The 17,417-nt window shown below is 52.2% G+C and overlaps 2 protein-coding genes across 4 annotated transcripts in view; one reads left to right on the top strand and one right to left on the bottom strand.

Moving 5' to 3' along the window:
- Positions 1 to 1,328: 1,328 nt before the first annotated feature.
- On the top strand, positions 1,329 to 7,495 carry DDX20 (DEAD-box helicase 20). Its single transcript, XM_064733191.1, has 11 exons — positions 1,329 to 1,534; positions 1,609 to 1,703; positions 1,892 to 2,060; positions 2,263 to 2,377; positions 2,458 to 2,600; positions 3,079 to 3,217; positions 3,485 to 3,543; positions 3,878 to 3,960; positions 4,437 to 4,542; positions 4,649 to 4,750; positions 5,103 to 7,495. Exons 1-11 carry the CDS (start codon positions 1,351 to 1,353, stop codon positions 6,191 to 6,193), a joined length of 2,286 nt encoding a protein of 761 aa, XP_064589261.1. The 5' UTR covers positions 1,329 to 1,350; the 3' UTR covers positions 6,194 to 7,495.
- KCND3 (potassium voltage-gated channel subfamily D member 3) overlaps positions 7,488 to 17,417 on the bottom strand; it is an 88,448-nt gene continuing 78,518 nt past the window's right edge. For 2 of the 3 annotated variants that reach the window (XM_064733192.1, XM_064733193.1), the window contains exons 6-8: positions 16,547 to 16,603; positions 15,458 to 15,705; positions 7,488 to 13,254 (exon numbers count right to left, since the gene is read on the bottom strand). In XM_064733192.1, coding sequence (XP_064589262.1) covers positions 13,065 to 13,254; positions 15,458 to 15,705; positions 16,547 to 16,603 — 495 coding nt within the window. In that variant the 3' untranslated portion in view covers positions 7,488 to 13,064. The remainder of the gene's footprint in view (positions 13,255 to 15,457; positions 15,706 to 16,546; positions 16,604 to 17,417) is intronic. The other variant, XM_064733194.1, reaches the window with a different exon arrangement.

The raw sequence follows: 17,417 nt of genomic DNA, 5'->3' as shown, positions 1-17,417 counted from the left end.
TTGGAGTCTGTCTGCACTGAAGGGCTGCAGGAAAATGAAATCACAAACAGCAGCATCGCTGTGAGTGACCGTGCAGCGTCTGAGTGCCTCATTACACACACAGAATAATGTCTGTCCACACATCACCTTGGCTGTGTTGCAGCCTGCATGAAACCTTGGGAGGAAAGGAGTAAGTGAGAGAAACAGAGGGGGCAGCAGTTCCTGCAATGGCTCTCGGGGGCTGTTTTGTCACCTCCTCGCTGCCCTTCCCCCCTGGGAACAGTCCCTCCTCGCTGCTCTTTCTTGTCTGTTCAAATCACATCAATTTAAAAGGGTTATGAAAGGCTCTATTTAATCAAATGTTTGTTATGTCCAGGTGTCTTTGTCTGTCTCCTTTCCCAGATTTATCCAGGGACAATTATCTCATGTTGGAGACTCTTTCCCCTTGAGGACCAATGAGAATATCCACTTAAAAATTAAAAAATGATTGGAATAGTGGCCTGCCTGTAGATCCCGTTACCTGTGCTCTGGGGCACAGCCCCAGCCAGCTGCTGTGCTCTCCAAACTGGAGCTGCTCTTTGTCCTGCAGGGTTAGGTGTTTGCTGCTCAGATATTCACAGGAAAATATCACCACAATAAAACAGAACTGAATAGAATCTGACAGAGTTTTCTCCCCCATCAGGAATATAGACATGAGGAATTTCAAAGGCATGACCAAGCCTGTGATACACCAAAGCCATTAAAATTCATTTTGGCTGCCCAGCGCTGTAAGAATAATGGCACAGTGTATGTGCTTGTACAGTAGAAGCCACTGTGGAGCTTTTCCAAATCCCCTTGCAATGAATGCAAGCTGCACGTCCTGAGCCTCCGAGGCGCTGCCATAAGAGCTGATATTCATAAACCCACCCACATTTCAAATAAATGGCCTACAGAGGGTAGTAAGTAACGCACACACAGATTAGCACATTTGCCCTTTGCTGAGTGAATACAGTGCTGTTAATTTTTTGCACGAATTTTTTGTAGGCTCCTAAACCGCGTGTTCTGTGCGCTGTGTGCTCTGCTCGGGGATGGGCACGGCCCCGTGGCTGCCGGCGCTCAGGGCGCATTCGGACAGCGCTGTCGGGCACAGGGAGGGGTTTGGGGTGTCTGTGCAGGGCCAGGAGCCGCACTCAGCGGTGATTTCGGGCTGTTCCGCCGTTGTACCGAGCCCGCCATGCCCAGCCCGCCCGAACCGGGGCCGCTCCGTGCGCGCTCCGTGCCCGCCCTGAGCCGGAGCCGCCGCCATGTGCCCTGCACGGCGCCCCCTGGCGGCGCTCGCCCCGCGCGGGATCACGGCAGCTCTCGCGAGACTTCCCCGGCCGCCCCGCCAAGATGGCGGCGCCCATGGAGGCGGCGGGCCGGTTCCGCACGCGGGACGTGCTGCTGCCCGGCGGCCCCTCCGACTTCGGCTCTCTGCTGCTGTCGCCGCCCGTGCTGGAGGGGCTGCAGGCGGCCGGCTTCCATCGGCCGTCCCCGGTGCAGCTGAAGGCCATCCCGCTGGGGCGCTGCGGGCTCGGTGAGCGGGCGGGCCGGGGGCTGCTCCCGGGGCCGTCCCTGGGCTGCCCTGACCGCTGTGACCGCTCTTTGCAGATCTGATCGTGCAGGCCAAGTCCGGCACCGGCAAGACCTGCGTGTTCGCCACCATCGCCCTGGACGCCGTGCTGCTGGAGTGCCCCGCCACGCAGGTGAGCCGGGCCGGCTGTAGGAGAGGGAGCCGCTCATTGGGGATACGGCACCGAGCGCCGTGACATACCGCCGTTTGTTGGTTTAAATCACCGCGGTTGGTTTACATCATCTCGGTTGGTTTAAATCACCGCGCTCTCAGCGCCATCCTGCGGCTCCGAGCCTCCCGTTTAACCCTTGCCCCGCGCAGATCCTGATCCTGGCTCCCACGAGGGAGATCGCCGTGCAGATCCACGCCGTGATCACGACCATCGGCATAAAAATGGAAGGCTTGGAGTGCCATGTGTTCATCGGGGGCACGCCTCTGAGCCAGGACAGGAGCAGGCTGAAGAAGTGCCACATCGCTGTGGGCTCCCCAGGTAGGGGCAGCTTTGCTGTGCTTTGGGTCCCTGTGGAATATTCCCCCCACAGTTCAATAACCGGGCCTGGGGACGCTGGGTTGGCTGTTCTTGTTGTCATTAATCGGGCTCAGCCTCAATAGTTAAAGAATACTTTAAAAGTTCATTGTTAGAGTGTTTGGAGTGACGTTTTCGGAGCAGTTTGTGCTGTCCCCCCCTGCAGGGCGGATCAAGCAGCTGATCGAGCTGGATTACCTGAACACGGCCAGCGTGCGGCTGCTGGTGCTGGACGAGGCAGACAAGCTGCTGGAGGAGGGCAGCTTCCAGGAGCAGGTCAAGTAAGGCAGAGCCCTCCCTGGTGGCTGTGGGGTTCTGTCGCTGCCCTCGTGTGGGTGACTGCCCTGCTTGTGTCTCCCAGCTGGATCTACTCCTCCCTGCCCGTCAATAAGCAGATGCTGGCAGTGTCAGCCACCTACCCCGAGTCCCTGGCTGCTGCTCTCACCAGGTACATGAGGGAGCCCACGTTTGTCAGGCTGAACCCCACGGACCCTGCCCTTCTTGGTAAGCACATAAAGCAGTGACAGTGGCGTGGTCAGCAATGGATGAGGAGGGGACACTAAAGCCAAAACATATGCCTTCAGAATGTATGATTTTCATAATTTCTATGAATTTATGAATGATAATAATTCATAATTTGTATTAATTTTTCTAGGAATTTCCCTATCTAAGTTACTCAATTTATGAATACTGCTTCCCAGTGTTGATGTAGTGAATCTTGAAGTGGAAAGAGAAGGTCTTTAAAGGCCTTTCCAACCCAAACCCGTCTGTGATTCTGTATTGTTAAAATACCAGTGACAAATGGAACGCTCTGCTTTTTCCTATCCATTCAAAAAAATATAGCCTTTTAAGAAAAACTTCTCCTGGAGGCTCTCCTGTGTGTCTGTTTGCAGTTTCCCTTCAGCTGCAGTATCACATGCTTACAGAACTCTGTGCATGTTTTTATGGCAACCCTAATCTGTTGTTTGGGTTCCCTGCTCAGGGCTGAAGCAGTACTACAAAATCGTGAATTCCCATCCCCTCCCACATAAAACCTTTGAGGAAAAAACCCAGCACCTGCAGGAGTTGTTCAGCAAGATTTCTTTCAACCAAGCCTTGGTCTTCTCAAATTTGCACAGCAGGTAATTTGTTTGCAGTAACACCTGGACAAAGCTTGTTTGAGAGCACTGCTTGTGGTGTCCAGCCATGGATGATAAATTTATGGGAGCTGTGAGGTCTCAGAGCAGTCTGCAAACCTTAGCTCTGAAATACAGCCTTAGGAATGCAGTGTGAAATACTGAAAATATCAGCATGCAGTCCCTGGCTGTAGAGAATAACCTAAGGACTAGCAGGTGTTTTAGGCTTGGTTTTATTTCCAGTTTTCAGTGTGTGTGTGTGTGTTCCCTCAGGGCTCAACATCTGGCTGAAATCCTGACATCCAGAGGCTTCCCTGCTGAGTGCATTTCAGGTAAATCCATTCACAGTGTTCTGATTCCACTGAAATTGTGCATAAATGGGACCTAAAATAGGAAAACATGTCTTAAATCTTGCCTTGCAGGGCCTCTGGGTTAATGGCTGAGAATAGCATTTGAATCTTTACTGAGACTCAGTCTAAAGGAAAATAATTTTTTTGTAATGAGTGACCTGAGTTTTCCAGTTTTGTTTGTTCCTTCTTTACTCATTTGGAGCTGATGTTTGAGGAAGTTTCTGACTTATTTCTGATGATACAAAGCAGTGTTTTCTAGAATGTGAGGGGCATAAAGATGAAGAATGTAACCTGATTCTAATTTTTATCTTCCTAGGCAACATGAATCAAAATCAGCGACTTGATGCCATGGCTAAATTAAAGCAATTCCACTGCAGAGTTCTGATTTCCACAGACCTGGTGAGCTTTTACTGCTTTCAAACAAGCTTCTTACAGATTCCATTTCAAATTTATTAACTGCCCTGCAAATTTTACAGCATGCAGGACTATTGCACATAAAGTTACTTCAGAGGTTTTGATTTGGCTTGGAATTGGAGAGAACATAAATGTGCTGATCAAGCACCATGGACTGTGACTTATTGTCACAGCGGGGCTCAGACATCACCCAGTTCCTCATCTGCCTGCCCGTGGAATGAGGGGATGCTTTTAGGGCATGTCCAACCCAACCCATTCTGTGATCTGGCTCAAAAATAGGTGTCAATTTATCAGTTGCTCTGCAGCTGAAAGCTGCTCTAGGGGCAGCGTGCTGTGAGTGCCAGACGTGTTGGGTGACCCCACTGTGGTCCCTTCCAGCCTCCCAGGGGTTTTGTGTTCATTTCAAGCTCTGTGGAGTTCCTCAGCTCTCACTGCCCTTTTCTCCTCCTCCCCTGCTGCAGACATCTCGTGGAATTGATGCTGAGAAGGTGAACCTGGTCATCAACCTGGACGTGCCCCTGGACTGGGAGACCTACATGCACCGCATCGGCCGCGCCGGGCGCTTCGGTGGGACAGCCCTGCTGGGCTGGGCCTGAGCCCTGGGCTCTGCTGGGCCTGACCCTGCTGGCCTGAGCCCTGCTGGGCCTGCAGTTAACTCTGCTCTGTCCCACAGGCACCCTGGGGCTGGCTGTGACCTACTGCTGCCGTGGGGAGGAGGAGAACACCATGATGAAAATTGCTCAGAAGTGCAACCTGCAGCTTCTTCCTCTGCCAGGTGGGCTCTGTGCTGGGGATGCAGCTGGGCTTGGTGGTTTCCTGTTAGAGCTTCAGACAAGCCCAGGGGGCTGGTGTGTGGCTTCTCTGCTGGGGCTGCTTTGCTTTTAGCCCATTTTCCTCACACTCAGCTCCCCACAGGGAATGCAGTGTTGTTTGTTTTGAGCAGCCTTTGGTGCCTCCTGTGAAGGAAATGTTGTGGCTCTTTAAACTCTCCTGAGAACTGAAGGGGTTGGTTTGGGCCCTCGGTTGATGTCTGACATGCAGTTTTGAGGAGCTTCTCTTGGTACTGGTGTGAGCTCTGGAGGGAAGGATGCCCTTGCCTGAGTGGTGCTTGTTTCTCTCCTGTGCAGAGCCAATCCCCCCTGGAATGATGGAGCAGTTTGAGGATGGGCAGGTAGAAGTTAAACCTGCAATACCCACTGTGCTGAACTGTGACACTGTGTGTCCTAAACCAGAGCAGCCAGAGCTGCAGCCTGTCCAGAATGGCTTCCCAGACATTCCTCAGCCTCCCTCTAATCCTCCAAGGGGTAATTCCTCTGCAGAAAGGCCAAAAAAGACTCTGAAGCAAAAACAGACAAAAAAGTGCACAAATCCTGCAAAAGTAGAGAAAAGTAGAAGCCCACAAACTTCCAGCTGTCGCACAGAACAGAGGAACCAAGTCAAGCCCATCTCCAGGATGGATGGACAGCACAGCACTCAGGCTCCAGATGAGGAGGCCTTAAAACAAAATCTTCCCAAAATTCCATGCTTGTCTTCTTTCAAAACCCAACTCACCAGTCCCTGGAGCTTCTCAGATTTTGTTGAAGATTATGATTATTTCATTAAAGAAGGGTCAGAGAGAGAGGTGGAGATTTTAAGAAGTTACTCAGGCCCAGGAGAGCAGCGTGGGCTGCCCAGAAATGGGGATGTGGAGTGGGAAGAGATGGAACATCACCCAGAGGCAGCAGCAGATGAGGCTGAGTCTGCTGACAGCGATGGCTCAGGGAGCCCCAGGGGTTCCTTGAACAGCAGGGCCAACAACTCCTGCTCTGAGGCCTTTTCAGACACACAGGAGCCAAGCCCTGTGCCCCCAGCACGCCGGGGCCCCCCAGGTTTCTGTCCCACACCTGAGAGGCCTCAGGAGCCATCCCACAGCCCAAGGCAAAAGGAAGTGAAAAAGAAAGTCCCAAAACAGAATGCTAAAGCCAAGAAAAGCCACAGGCATCAGTTCTGCAGTCCTGCCAGGAGCAGAGCTGAGGAGGGGCAGAGCTGCAGCTCCTGGGAGGATGCTGCCCACCAGGGCTGGAGCTCTGAGCACCACTGGAGGTGCTACTACGAGGCCTGGCAGAGCTACTACTCAGCACTGTCCCACTACAGCAGGAGCTACTGGCACCTGAGCTGCATCAGTGCCTACCACGCCAACTCAGTGTACCTCCAGGAGCTGCTGAGAGATGGGGACTGATGTGCTGGTGCTGCTGCTGGGACCAGCCTGGACAGGGCTGTGACAGCAGGGCTGCTCTAAAGGACACTCACAAGGGACATGTTGTTTGAGATGGAGAAAATGGTGTCTTTTTATAAGCAGCTGTGTCTGGTAGATGTTTTACACAGGTCCAGTGACGGTGTTATGATTTGTTAATAAAAGGTAAAGAAAGGCAGCTGGATGCTCACTTGGAATCTTTACAATCCAAAGTAAAAACAGGATGATAAAAGGCAGCCATTCCCACATAAGAAATGTCAGAAAATACAGAACAATCCCAGTTGTTTTTCATGGAATCCCAGAGTGGTTTGGGTGGGAAGGGACCTTAAATTCACCTTGTTCCACTCCTGCCATGGCAGGGACCCCTTCCCCTGTGCCAGGAGCTCCCAGCCCCAGTGTCCAGCCTGGCCTTGGGCACTGCCAGGGCTCCAGGGGCACCCACAGCTGCTCTGGGCACCTGTGCCAGGGCTGCCCTCCCTCCTGCCTCCCTGTTGGGTGAAGCTGGATTCCCTCTCCATGGTCTGTTCCACGTTGGTGATCATCCCCTTCTCCCTGATTATCTTGGTAAACACCAGGCACTGATTCTATCCCAGTGAAGTGGCAGAGTGAAGGGAGCATCTCAATGCCTGCACTGCTAAATTAAATCCAGTTAATTAACACTGTATAAATAACATTTCTATAGCAAGGTGTGCAGCAGGCTGTGTGGTGGAGGATTTAATTATGTAGAAAATGCGCAGCAATCATAATTGGTCTGTCCCTCTGGGTGCAACAGTATCAGGCTTCCCACACTTCCAGGAATGCTTTAATTAGAAATGGAATTACCCATTAGTGCTAAAACTAATTGATATTTCCTGTTTGGCTTGTACAGAGCTGTCCTGGGGCAGTGCTGGCTGGCTCGGGGTGCTGACCCTGGGTTGCCAGTGCACTCATTTTGAAAGTTTTTCTTTCTGTGCTTTGTTCCTGCCTCACTCCCTCTGTGTCACAAATGACTCCAGGGAGGGGGTTCCCCTTTGAGTAGTTGGAAAGGCCAAGACAGCTTGATTGTGGTTCCAAGATGAATTTTTGCAACTTGTAGCATTCACAGAGGGGACCCTGCAAGAGATGCACCTCAGGATCTGCATTATTGCTGTCCTGTGACATCTCACTGATTTCCTTAATGATTGCGTTGGGAAGAGTTAATTAGTATTTAAATGCAACTCCAGTGGCCCAGGTCAACAGCCAGAGTTCTCCAGAAGAGCCTCCCAGAAGGTTTGGGGAAGAAATGACAGCATGCTGTTGGTATTTGTGGCACATACTCTGTTTAATCCGGATTGGATACATCAGGTACAGCAGTGGCACAAGACTCAATACTGTAAATGATATACAAGTTTCAACATATGCACTACAATTCCAAAAGAAGACAACAGGAAACTCGGTTCTTCTAGAAAGTTGTTCTCAAATGAAGCTACCTGCAGTTGTGTCCGGTACATTTCGTATCTGTCCTCTGACATTTGTAAAGCAAAGCCCATTGAAAGTACGAAAATAGAAAAGAATCGGGTTGAGAGCTTCTTACAACATAGAACTCCTAAAGAAAACACCATTGCATTGGAATGCCGTACTGGTTTATCAAAAATAGACCATCACACCGCTTGTGGAGACTCGCTTGGCCCGAGGAGCCCCTGGAGCTCCCGTGGTGGTTGGAGGGGGAGCAGCACTGGGGGCGCCTTCCCCCAGCTGAGGCTCTGGAGCAGCACTGGTTTAACCCAGGGAGGGGAGGGACACACGGACACACACAGAGGGACAGACCTGACTGCGGACAGGAGGGGGGACTGTCACAAGCTCTCTGTCACCTGCTCTTTGTTCCACCTGAAGCGTTGGTGGCACAGGATCTGCCCCTGCACAGGAGCAGCAGCTCTGGCTCTGTCCAGAATTCCCTGTGGCGTTTGGGTGTCCGGAGCTGAGCTCCTCGGTGCAGGAGGAGGGGCTCCTTGCTCTACAGGATTGCCAGAGAGGTGAAATGACTTCCTCGAGGTCACTTAGTGATGGCTCAGGAGCTCAGGAGCAGGGCCCAGGTGCTGGTGCTCAGCTCCTGATGTTCGCTGCCTTCCCTTTGCTCTGACAGCCTTAGAGAGAGGAAATCACCATGGACAGCGTTTTTGGCAAATACAAAGCCTAAAAACTTGGGCTCTAAACCCATGGATCTGCTGCAGTTGGCTCCAAGTGCTGGAGAAAAACAAGTGTTCCAAAATAAAATATTGAGATGGACTGGAAGGGTGAGTGATGTGGGAAAGGTGTTTTATTCGCCCAGCTTTAAAAGCAGAATTAAGTTTGTGGTTCAAAGCTGCTGATGTTCACCAGCTCTCCACAAGTGCTGACTGTAACTCTGCCTTAGTCCAACAGATTAAAATATTACAAAGTCCAAGGGATGTAGCAACACATAAATTAAATGGGATTTTTAATTTCCTGGGTTTTCTTTACAATACATGTAAGATGCAACATGTTTGCAACCTCTTTACTTAAAAAAGCAAACTCTTGAAGGAAATTTGAATTCTTTGGCTGGTATTAATCTGATTTTCATGCACACACCTTGAGCTGTCTAGACTAGAATGACAAATGCTGGGTTACAGTACAGGTGCATTAGCAACAGGTTTAGGTTAAACAAGTGGCATTGAATAATTTGGTCTTTCTTGCCAATTAAAGAAAGATATATTTTGGATTATCCATGAGGTTTATTCTGCACTAAAGCCATGTGTTACTTAGGTTGTCCTTGTAAGGAAACTGAAAGCAAAAGGTGGCTTTTAGAAAGAGTCAATAGAAGTCAAAGCCTGTGTGTGAAAGGTATTTTTCATCATTTGCTGCCAGCTGGGTGTGAATCCTGTTAGCAGCTCAATGCCAGGTGAGAGGAGAGGAAATCTATTGATAGCATAGGCTGAAAATCAGTGAAAATATTTCTCCTTCAGAAAAAGCTTTGGAAAGGAAATAAAATGCTCAGAAAAAGGAGTTGCTCCTTTGATATTTTTATATTGCTTTAGGAAAATCTGAAAAAACAATACTCTTCCACTTGCTTTTTGTACAAAGAATCCATTTTTGCCTCTTTTAAAGGAGCGTCTCTAAAACTGTAAAAAGTTGTGAGGAATGAGAGGAGGGGAAAGGCTTGGAGCTGCAGTGCCAGCACAGCACTGGTGGTGTTCTGGGGCTCATGGGGCTGTTCCAGAGCCTGCCCTGTCCCTGTGGGGATGGATCCTTGTGGGGACGGGTCCTTGGGATGGACCCCTGTCCCTGTGGGCATGGATCCCTGTGGGGACGGGTCCTTGGGATGGACCCCTGTCCCTGTGGGCATGGATCCCTGTCCTGTCCCTGTGGGGATGGATCCTTGTGGGGATGGGTCCTTGGGATGGACCCCTGTCCCTGTGGGCATGGATCCCTGCCCTGTCCCTGTGGGGATGGATCCCTGTGGGGATGGGTCCTTGGGATGGACCCCTGTCCCTGTGGGCATGGATCCCTGCCCTGTCCCTGTGGGGATGGATCCCTGCCCTGTCCCTGTGGGGATGGGTCCTTGGGATGGATCCCTGTCCTTGCAGGAGTGGATCCCTGTCCTTGCAGGGGTGGACCCCTGTCCCTGCAGCCCCCAGGGGTGCACAGTTCTCTCCTGGGGTAACCCCAGGTGTTCCACAAGGCAGTTCCAGCTGCTTTCGGACGCTTTATCGGGCGACTCCAGAGGATAGAGAGAGCTAGTGCATCCGCTAAAAACACTTTTAGCCTGTTTCTCTAGGCTCAGACTTCCTTAATTCTGTGTGTTTGTATCCCCTGAGAGCCTGTGCTGAGGAACTGACAGCATGGGCAGCCCTGATCATGGCAGGGGCAGAGCCATGGTTCCCAGCGAGGATAACAATTCCTGATCTGTGGAAGAAAACAGAGGCCGTGGCAATCAGAGCCCAAGCAGCCAGCCAGAAACTCCTGGAACTGGTTTTCCTCCTTCTTTTTAACCTCTAAAATTGAGTGTTATACTCCCAAAAAGTTTGTCTGACAGTGATTAAAAGCCCCTTTGGGCGAGGGCTGCCACAGGGCTATTTACAGATACAGAGATGTGGAGTGCCAGGTCCAGCACTCCACGCTGAATCAGGAATAAGAAAGGCAGCACCAAGAATCCTTGGGAATCCCTGACTCTTTGTAATTTTTATTCCTGTCCCTGTCAGCACAGGCCATTTCACCCTCACCCTGTGCCAGTGGAGAGGAGGCTGCAAAGGTGGAGACTGGTGGAGAGCAAGGCCTCTGATCTAGGAGGGCAGGGGTGCTCAGATGATGACACTTAATGAAAATAAAGCAAAACCTAAATTAAAACATTGAAAAAAACCTCATTAATGGTAAGATTAACTGCAGTATAACCTCCTACAGGAAGCAGCAAAAGGCAGAGCATTTTAATCTTTTAAAACAGGACTAAACATAGTTTTGGGTAACATATCACAGCCCTGGAATAAATGACTGAAGCTGGTGCAGCTACTGGAGGCTCAGCCATAGCCCTGGGGTTCCTGGGGTGTTGGAGGACTCTAAGGAGGGTTAGAGGGATTCTCACTGAGCTAATGCAGCAGCCATGGCTCAGGCGCAGCAGGAGTGCTGCCAAAGCAGGGTGCAGCTCCTATGTGTAATCAGCATTAATTATCTATACATGTATGTGTCTGTAATTAGCTATATGTGTGTGTATATGTGCAGATAAATATTACACCGGGAGAGGATATGACAGATGTTAAAACAAAACATCATCCCTCTGCTGAGCCAGCCTCAATCACGCTTTGAGCCGTTCCTTCCACTCTGAAATTGGTAAAATCCCTGCTCAGGAGGGGACTGGGACCTTCCCCTGCTCCCTCCATGGTTTGGGGACAGGGCGGGGAGGTTTGTGCATGAGCAGGGCCCAGCCAGGCTGGGGCAGGCAGGGAGGGGATGCTCCTCACTCTGCCCTCCCTGGATCCCTGGGAAAGGGCATTAAGGAGGGCGCAGGGGCAGGAAAGAGGGAGCAGTTGTGTTTCAGGCCATGAATTTCCCTTGAGGAATCCTCCCTAGGAAGGTGCCACAGGAGGTGCCAGCACTGAGCACGGCTCAGGCCCGGTTTGAGGTACCTGGGGTACCACACAGTGTTCTCAGTTTTTGGTTAGCTGTTAGTTCATGATGGGACTTTTCCCAAACCAAGGGTAGGACTGTGAGTAGAATATGCTGTCTGTACCACATGTTAGCAAACATTGCCAAGCTCCAGTCCTGCTCCCCCTTCCCAGGCAGGCCCTGTGCTGGCCTGGAGAACTGGAATTGCTGCCCTTGTCTATCCCCAAAATCAATGCAGCCCAGGAGCCATGGATGGGACAACTGGAGCCCTCAGCCTGTGAAAAAGCCAAACACCTCTCTGTCCATGCAAGATATTTGGCTCTGGGGTTAATTGTTATCAAGTATAAATCCAGACATTATTTGGCTACTATTTACAACGGGTTACACGTCCAGTGCCAGCAAAGGAATTTCTCTATAGGAACCAAAAGTAAAAAGTAAAAAGCATGGGCATACATTACAAGGAACCTCTGGCAGACTCAGGAACGCTCTATGCAGTTGAGTTGAGTGCTTTCATTCTTTGCCATTTGTGTGCACAGTATTAAAAAAGAATCCTACCTGTTTTTTTTCCTTTTTAAAAATACAGAACTGTAGTCTAGTCACACTCTTACAAGTAAGTGATAACAAAAATAGAAAGCAGATACCCAGGTGGGACTAAAACTCTACTAAAGCCTGTCTTCTTTTTTTTTTGTTGTTGTTTTTGTTTTTCTCCACAAATATATTTCCACAGACAATAATTAGCAGACAAACACAGTTTGCAATTGCACTGTATTGACCTGAAAGGCGGGTACAAAATAGTCTAAATTGGGGATGGCATCCGGGGAGGGAGGTGTGGGTGTGGGTGTGTGTGTGCAGGGGGCTGGCACACCTGGCAGGGCCGTGCCCTCTGTGGCTCTGCCCACTCACACTCACACACACAGCCCTGCACGGGGCTGCTGTGACAGGTGGCTTCTTTTCTCTAAATCTTTTCCTATAAAAGAAAAAAAAAACAGTGAAATTTTGGTTGGTTTAAAGGACCTGCTCCATGAAGAGAAAAAAAAAGAAAAAAGTCACAAAATCTATTGTTTTTCACCTTTTCAGTCATTTCCTCGTGAATAAATATTATCCATTAAAAACCTTTAAAAAGGTGCTGCGATACACAGTGTTAGATTCCGTTCTCTGCAGTGGCTCTGCCGCCGGGCCGGCTCCTGCTCCTGCTCCAGCTGTGCGGCGCTGTCGGGCCGTGCTGGGCACAGCTGGCAGGGCCTTGTGGGGCACAGCTGGCGGGGCACAGCTGGCTGGGGCACAGCTGGCCAGGCCATGCAGGGCACAGCTGTTGGGCCGTGCAGGGCACAGCTGGCTGGGCACAGCTGGCCGGGCACAGCTGGCCGTGGCAGAGCTGGCCGGGGCACAGCTGGCCAGGCCATGCAGGGCACAGCTGGCGGGGCACAGCTGGCCGGGCCATGTGGGGCACAGCTGGCTGGGCACAGCTGGCTCTGCCCACAGCTCTCTGCTCCTGCTGCAGCCCTTCCTCTGTGCCCAGTGCCCAGTTCTGTCTGGTGCCCAGCTCTGCCCAGTGCCTGCTTCTGCCCGGTGCCCAGCCCTTCCCAGTGCCCAGTGCCCGGTCCTGCCCAGTGCCTGGTGCCCGGTCCTGCTCGGTGCCCGGTCCTACCCGGCGCTCGGTGCCCAGCGCTCGGTGCCCAGTTCTGCCCGGTGCCCAGTGCCTGGTCCTGCCTGGCGCTTGGTGCCCGGTGCCCGGCGGAACGCAGAGCTCGGGGGGCTCCGCCGCTCCAGCGCCGGGCCGGGCTCACAAGGCCGAGACCTTGACGATGTTGGGAACGTTCGTGGCGGGCCCGGGGCTGCCCGGGCCGGGCCTGCTCTCGCCCTCGGGCGTCAGCGCGGGCGGCGTGGGGATGCTGATGATGGCCGTGGTGATCTGCCCGGCCTTGCAGTTCGGCCGCAGCCCGTCGTCCGACTTCATGTTGAGGCTGGAGCGGCTGCAAAACAAATTTAGCGCTTGGCTTGGTCCTCAAAATGAGGCACTAGAAAGGATGGGGACGGTCGTGGTTCTTAATCAGGATCTTATTCAGCTGAAATATTCAAAGGCTCCATTTAAACCTCCCCCCGTTCCTGCAAGGCACCATTTATGTCTACACAGATTACACTGAGCTCTGGTAATGTTCCCCCTGGTTAGGAGACAGCTCCTCACAGGGCAAATTGCTCCGTTTCCATTTCCTTCTTGCATAATTCTAGTTTATTTAAAAGGACATCTAAATACACTGGCCTGGGTAGTGCATCTTTTCAGAGCACAGGTAGTTCTTTCTGAGAAAGATGTTGCCTTTCTTGCATTTCAAATACCTCTTTCATATTCACCGTCCCTTGATCCTTTCTATTTTATTTCTCTCTGCAGTAGTTTCAAGGATGTGACAGCTGGGAGCATTCTTATTAGATCTGCATCAATTGCATCCTATAATTAATTACAGGGGGAAAATGATAGGTTGATTTCTGTGCATCTGCACAGCTACCGGAGTCTGCTATTAGCAGCCCAACGTGTTCATTTTCCACACAAGGCCTGTCCTTTCAGCATGGAAAGCTCCCAGTCGGGAGCTGCTGCTGTTCCCTCGAGTGACTCACCCGGGGATGGTTTCTGATCCCCCAAACATCCAGGAACAGATCCCACCCCAATGCCTTGAATGGGGCAGCCCCAGGGCCTGGGCGCTGTGCCAGGGGTAACCAGCACACCCAGCTGGTCACATTCCTCACAAAAAACAACTGAAAAGCTTTTTTTCCTCCCTCATCCTTGCCCAGTTTGGTAAGCAAGTGAAATAAGTGTTGACATTTAAAATATCACCAGCATCTGACTTAACAGCCAGAACAGTTGACATTCCCCTGAATTACTGCTTCAGGTGCTGGTTTAAAATATTGTCATATTGAAACTGGAATAGCTGGAGGCTTGTTTTGTGCTTACTCATTCATAATTCATGCTCTGAAATGCCCTCCTGGCACCAAGTAATCACTTGCTGCCTTGAAGGCAGCTTTGTTTGGGTTTGTATGTCCCTTTGATAGGAGTGGGGAGAAGAGGAATGGGACATTCAAAACCAGCCCTGGTGCACAAAAAACTTAATGGGCTGAGGGGGATTTAGAAAGTAATTTAATATTTGCAGGAATTATATGGTGAATAAATGATTCTTCTTCAGCAATTTATGTATAAAATGAATTTTTAATAATTTTCTTTTAAGGGCCACTTCACCTGTGTGCTTTATGGCTTTTTAGGTCACAGCTACTGAGGCACCATTGTGAAATTCCTCCTATTTGCTTCCCAGTGATGCTTGGAGTGGCAATTTAGGGTTTTGGACAATGGAAATCAGTGGAGTGTCCCTCGGGACCACCTCAGCCCTCCAAGATGATGCTGGCCCGATGGTTTTGCCATGTGCCCATTCCCTGGGGAGCCTGTTCTGTGCCTGCCACCCTCTGGGGGCAGAACCTTGGCTGCCACCCACCCTCCAGGCTGCCCTGGGGCCTGGGACAGCTTTCACCTGCTCCTTCCTTGCCCGGACAGCCAGGAGCCAACTCCCTTGGGTCATCACTGGGGGGAGACAAACAGGCTGCCCCCAGCCCCTGCCCTGGCTGGAGAACAGCCCCGCAGCTGGGCACAGCTGGCACAGCTGGGTAATGTCCTGCCAGCCCCGCGGCTGGGCACAGCTGGCACAGCTGGGTAATGTCCTGCCAGCCCTGCAGCTGGGCACAGCTGGGCACAGCTGGGTACGGCCTGTCAGCCCTGCCAGCCCTGCAGCTGGGCACAGCTGCGTATAGCTGGGTACGGCCTGTCAGCCCTGCTAGCCCTGCAGCTGGGCACAGCTGGGCACAGCTGGGTAAAGTCCTGCCAGCCCTGCAGCTGGGTACAGCTGGGTACAGCCTGTCAGCCCTGCTAGCCCTGCAGCTGGGCACAGCTGGCACAGCTGGACATGGTCTTTCCAGCTCCACAGCTGGGCACAGCTGGGCAAAGTCCTGCCAGCCCTGCCAGCCCCACTCTGGGCACACCCTGGGCACAGTTCCATACCTGGCGGTGAGGGAGGGCTGCTCGCTGCCCGGGATGTGGATGGTGCTCAGCTCCTGCACGCTCCGCAGCCGGGCACAGCTGGGCACAGCCCTGCCACCCTGCCATCCCCACCCTGGGCACGCCCCGGCCATGCCCGGTACCTGGCGGTGAGGGAGGGCTGCTCGCTGCCCGGGATGTGGATGGTGCTCAGCTCCTGCATGCTCCGCAGCCGGGTGGCGGGCACGCTGCAGTTGGGCAGCGCCGCGCTCCGCTTGTGCCGCCGCGAGCAGCAGGACGCGCCCAGCCCCGCCTGGCTGGACACGGACGGGCTGCGGGACGAGGGGTAGTTCTGCAGGGAGCTCTCCATGCAGTTCTGCTCGAACAGCTGCTCGTCGATGAACTCGTGGTTCTGCGGGGAGAGCGGAGCTGTCACTGACGGGTGGCGGCCCTGCCCTGCTCAGGGAGATGCTCAAGGTGCAGCCGGGGCTGCGCCGGGCAGGGCACGGGGCAGGGCACTCCTGCCAGGCTGCGCTGGGCAGGGCACTCCTGCCAGGCTGCGCTGGGCACTCCCCAAGGAGAGGATCTGCCCTGCCCTGCCCTGCCCTGCCCTCTCTGTCAGCAGGGAAATGAATGAGAGGAGCTGTGGCAGTGAGAAGGGCGTGAGGCCATCACTGCTCACACAGCCTCCCTGGGGTTTCGATTTCTCTTCATCTTTCGCTGCATTCCAGAACGGCCTCAAAAAGTCTGGAGTGCCATGTGGTTATGAAAGCCAAAAGGAGCTCATGCTCCTCTTCTTCATGCCTGGGGGCAGGTCTGTATTTTATTTGGATGGTCACCTGGCATTGGCTGGTGGGCTCAAAGAATCCCTGCAGTGCATGAGCTGGGGGCAATAAACACTGCAGTGAAGGGACGGAAGGAAATTCAGGAAGCTGAATCTGTAAAGAGCTTTTGAGGTAAGGAACCAGAAATCCTGAAAGAAAGAACTGCCATGTGTGGCTGAGAGCACCCCGGTGGAGGGAACAGACCTCGTCCAGTCCCTGTCGGCTGCAGAAACGATGGGAGACAAAAGCAGCCATGCTGAGGGCAGCCACCAGATCCCACTGGGACAAGGCACAATCCCACAGGGAACAGGAGCACGGGAAAGCCAAAGGGAGGCACGTGCACAAACCCCCAGGACAGGAGCACGAGGAGAAGGAAGCAAACACCGTCCAGACACGTCACAGAGACCACAGAGAAAACAGAGTAAATACCTTGATGGTGGAAGTTCGTACAGATAACAGGGGATCATCCACAAGATAGGACAATCCCTACGGGACAACATGCCAACAGAAGATAGAAACACAGTTCATTGTCCATTCCAGCATCCACAAGTTCAGTCCCAGCACTGCATCTCTGGCCTCAGCATTCCTGCTCAGGTTTGAATGGGCAACAGAACCTCCTCTCAGGCCCCTCAACCAGAACCCTTCTGCCAATTCAGCTTTTGAGGGCTCTGTCGATGGGAACAGAGCAGAACCAGAGCAGCTTTATTGCTGTGGTCCTTTGGGAGCCAAAGGCAAACAAGGTTCCAGCTGTGATGCACAGAGCACAGACTGGGATTGCTTTGCTGTTGTGTCACCAGTGGGGTTTGATCAAGCTCTGTGAAAGCACAGAAGAAGGGTTTGGGTTGAAGGGCTGGGCTCAGGGCACTCAGCACTCGGAGAAAACACAGCATGTGAATGTCCAGAGCTGGAATGGGAGAGAAAAACCTCCCTTTGTTTGAACCAGCTCGGTCTGCTGTGGGAATATGACAGAGTAATCTCTGTGGTGGCAGCTCCAAGCACTCCAGGGTCACTTTGTCATCTGACACAGCAGATCTGGGGCCATTCACAGCCACTCAGCTGGAAGTGTGTGCCAGCAGCAGCCCAGACACCAGGCCAATAAATAATGGACTCTGAGCATCCTCCGCCTGCCTTCAGAAGGGTGAATTGCCCATTGAAACAAGCTTGCAACCATGGTACATTCCTCATTCCATTCCTGCGACTCGCTCACAAAATGACTCTTCAGTGTTTAAAAATGCTTTTACTGCAATTCAAATTTCCTGTTGCACAGTGTTTTAATACATTTTGCGGAGTACAGGATCTG

Source organism: Zonotrichia leucophrys, chromosome 26 (assembly GCF_028769735.1).
Source record: "Zonotrichia leucophrys gambelii isolate GWCS_2022_RI chromosome 26, RI_Zleu_2.0, whole genome shotgun sequence".
NCBI lineage: Eukaryota > Metazoa > Chordata > Aves > Passeriformes > Passerellidae > Zonotrichia > Zonotrichia leucophrys.
This window is presented reverse-complemented; position numbering and strand designations above follow the sequence as displayed.